This window comes from Cynoglossus semilaevis, chromosome 2, assembly GCF_000523025.1.
Source record: "Cynoglossus semilaevis isolate Cse_v1.0 chromosome 2, Cse_v1.0, whole genome shotgun sequence".
NCBI classification, from domain to species: Eukaryota; Metazoa; Chordata; class Actinopteri; order Pleuronectiformes; family Cynoglossidae; genus Cynoglossus; species Cynoglossus semilaevis.
Genome location: NC_024308.1, coordinates 6,262,559 through 6,263,888, shown reverse-complemented (window position 1 = coordinate 6,263,888; position 1,330 = coordinate 6,262,559). Strand labels below are relative to the sequence as shown.

The 1,330-nt window shown below is 38.6% G+C and overlaps 1 protein-coding gene across 1 annotated transcript in view; it reads left to right on the top strand.

Moving 5' to 3' along the window:
* The window catches only part of pgm1 (phosphoglucomutase 1), a 7,151-nt gene extending 6,067 nt beyond the window's left edge, over positions 1-1,084 (top strand). The window contains exon 11 of the mRNA XM_008333238.3: positions 735-1,084. Within this exon, the coding sequence (XP_008331460.1) occupies positions 735-824 (90 nt within the window). The 3' untranslated portion in view covers positions 825-1,084. The remainder of the gene's footprint in view (positions 1-734) is intronic.
* The last annotated feature ends 246 nt before the right edge of the window (positions 1,085-1,330 follow it).

Below are 1,330 nucleotides of genomic sequence, written 5' to 3'. Positions count from 1 at the left end.
ACACCCAGACAGCTGATTAAAGCTCATTTGGAGAAGAGGAAGGAAGAAATATGGTTTAAATTTTCTTTATGACTGGTGAATATTTTAGTCTTAGTCTAACGGTCTTTTTTTTTTTTAACTCCTTTCACTTCATATGTTTTGCTTTATTGTTGGCTAGCTTTTAGCCATTTAGACTTTTTTCACTTTTTGGTACATTTTTACTACCTCAGGTGTGTTGGCCAATCGAGCTCATTCTTTAGTCCTTATTTATATTTCGACTAATGTTCAGCTTCCACTGGCCTTGCATTTGGCTCATTTTAGTTACCACTAATTTGCCTAATTTACTGATATAGAGCTATTTTATACTGTTCATTTATACCATATTCTGAGCTAATATTTAGCCTTTCTTTTTCTCTTCCATTCCAGTATCAATTATTAGCAAATTATTGTGTAAACTCTTAATTAATATTTGGCTAATCCTCCTTAGCTAACACCTTAGCCAACATGAGACCATCCTTTGGTCTCATGTTGACCAACAGTCTTACTATTGTTGCTATATATCTTTGTTTACATTTGGCTGTAATATTTGCTTATGTACATTGTTCAGATAGTTCTCTGGTATCCTTATGTTTTCTCTCCTTAATTTTCAAAGCTATATTTTTGGCTGAAGATTCCCTTTTTAGCAGCAGGATCAGTGTGACCTGAACAGAAAGTTCTAAGTTCTCTCTCTCTGTCTCTGTGTATATTATACCCAGGTCATGTTGGCTCCTCTGGTGGACATCGCTCTGAAGGTTTCTCAGCTCCATGAGAGAACTGGTCGCACCGGCCCCACCGTGATCACATGATTCCTCCGCTGCACTGCCTCAACATCCACGGGGGGGTGACACTGTCCTCGGGAGCTGGACGTCAAGCTGAAACTCACCCTGCTGTGTTTCCAGCAGTGAATTGACATTAACGGAACAGAGACCTGTGTGTGTAGACCGTGTCTGTCCAAGTGTGTGTCCTGTGTTAACTGTTAACTGTTGTCCCACATTTGTCCTTCTCTGACCATTGTTCAACATCTGCAGGACAACCTCACCCCCCCCCCCCCCCCCCCCCCCACCCCCTCCCCAAGTGAACCATGAACCACCGTTTAGGACTTAAACAATTAACACATCCAAGAAATAATAAATATAAACTTATATTAACTAACAACAGTGTGGTTTTTCTCTGCTTCCTTATTTCTTCAGAAGGTAGTAGAAAAAATATATTTTAATAGAGTCACGAAAGCTTGAGTACTTAAAACAAAGTATTTTCAGTTGTTAATTTTTATTTAAAATAATCCTATTTTATTTTAAACGGAACAAGGATA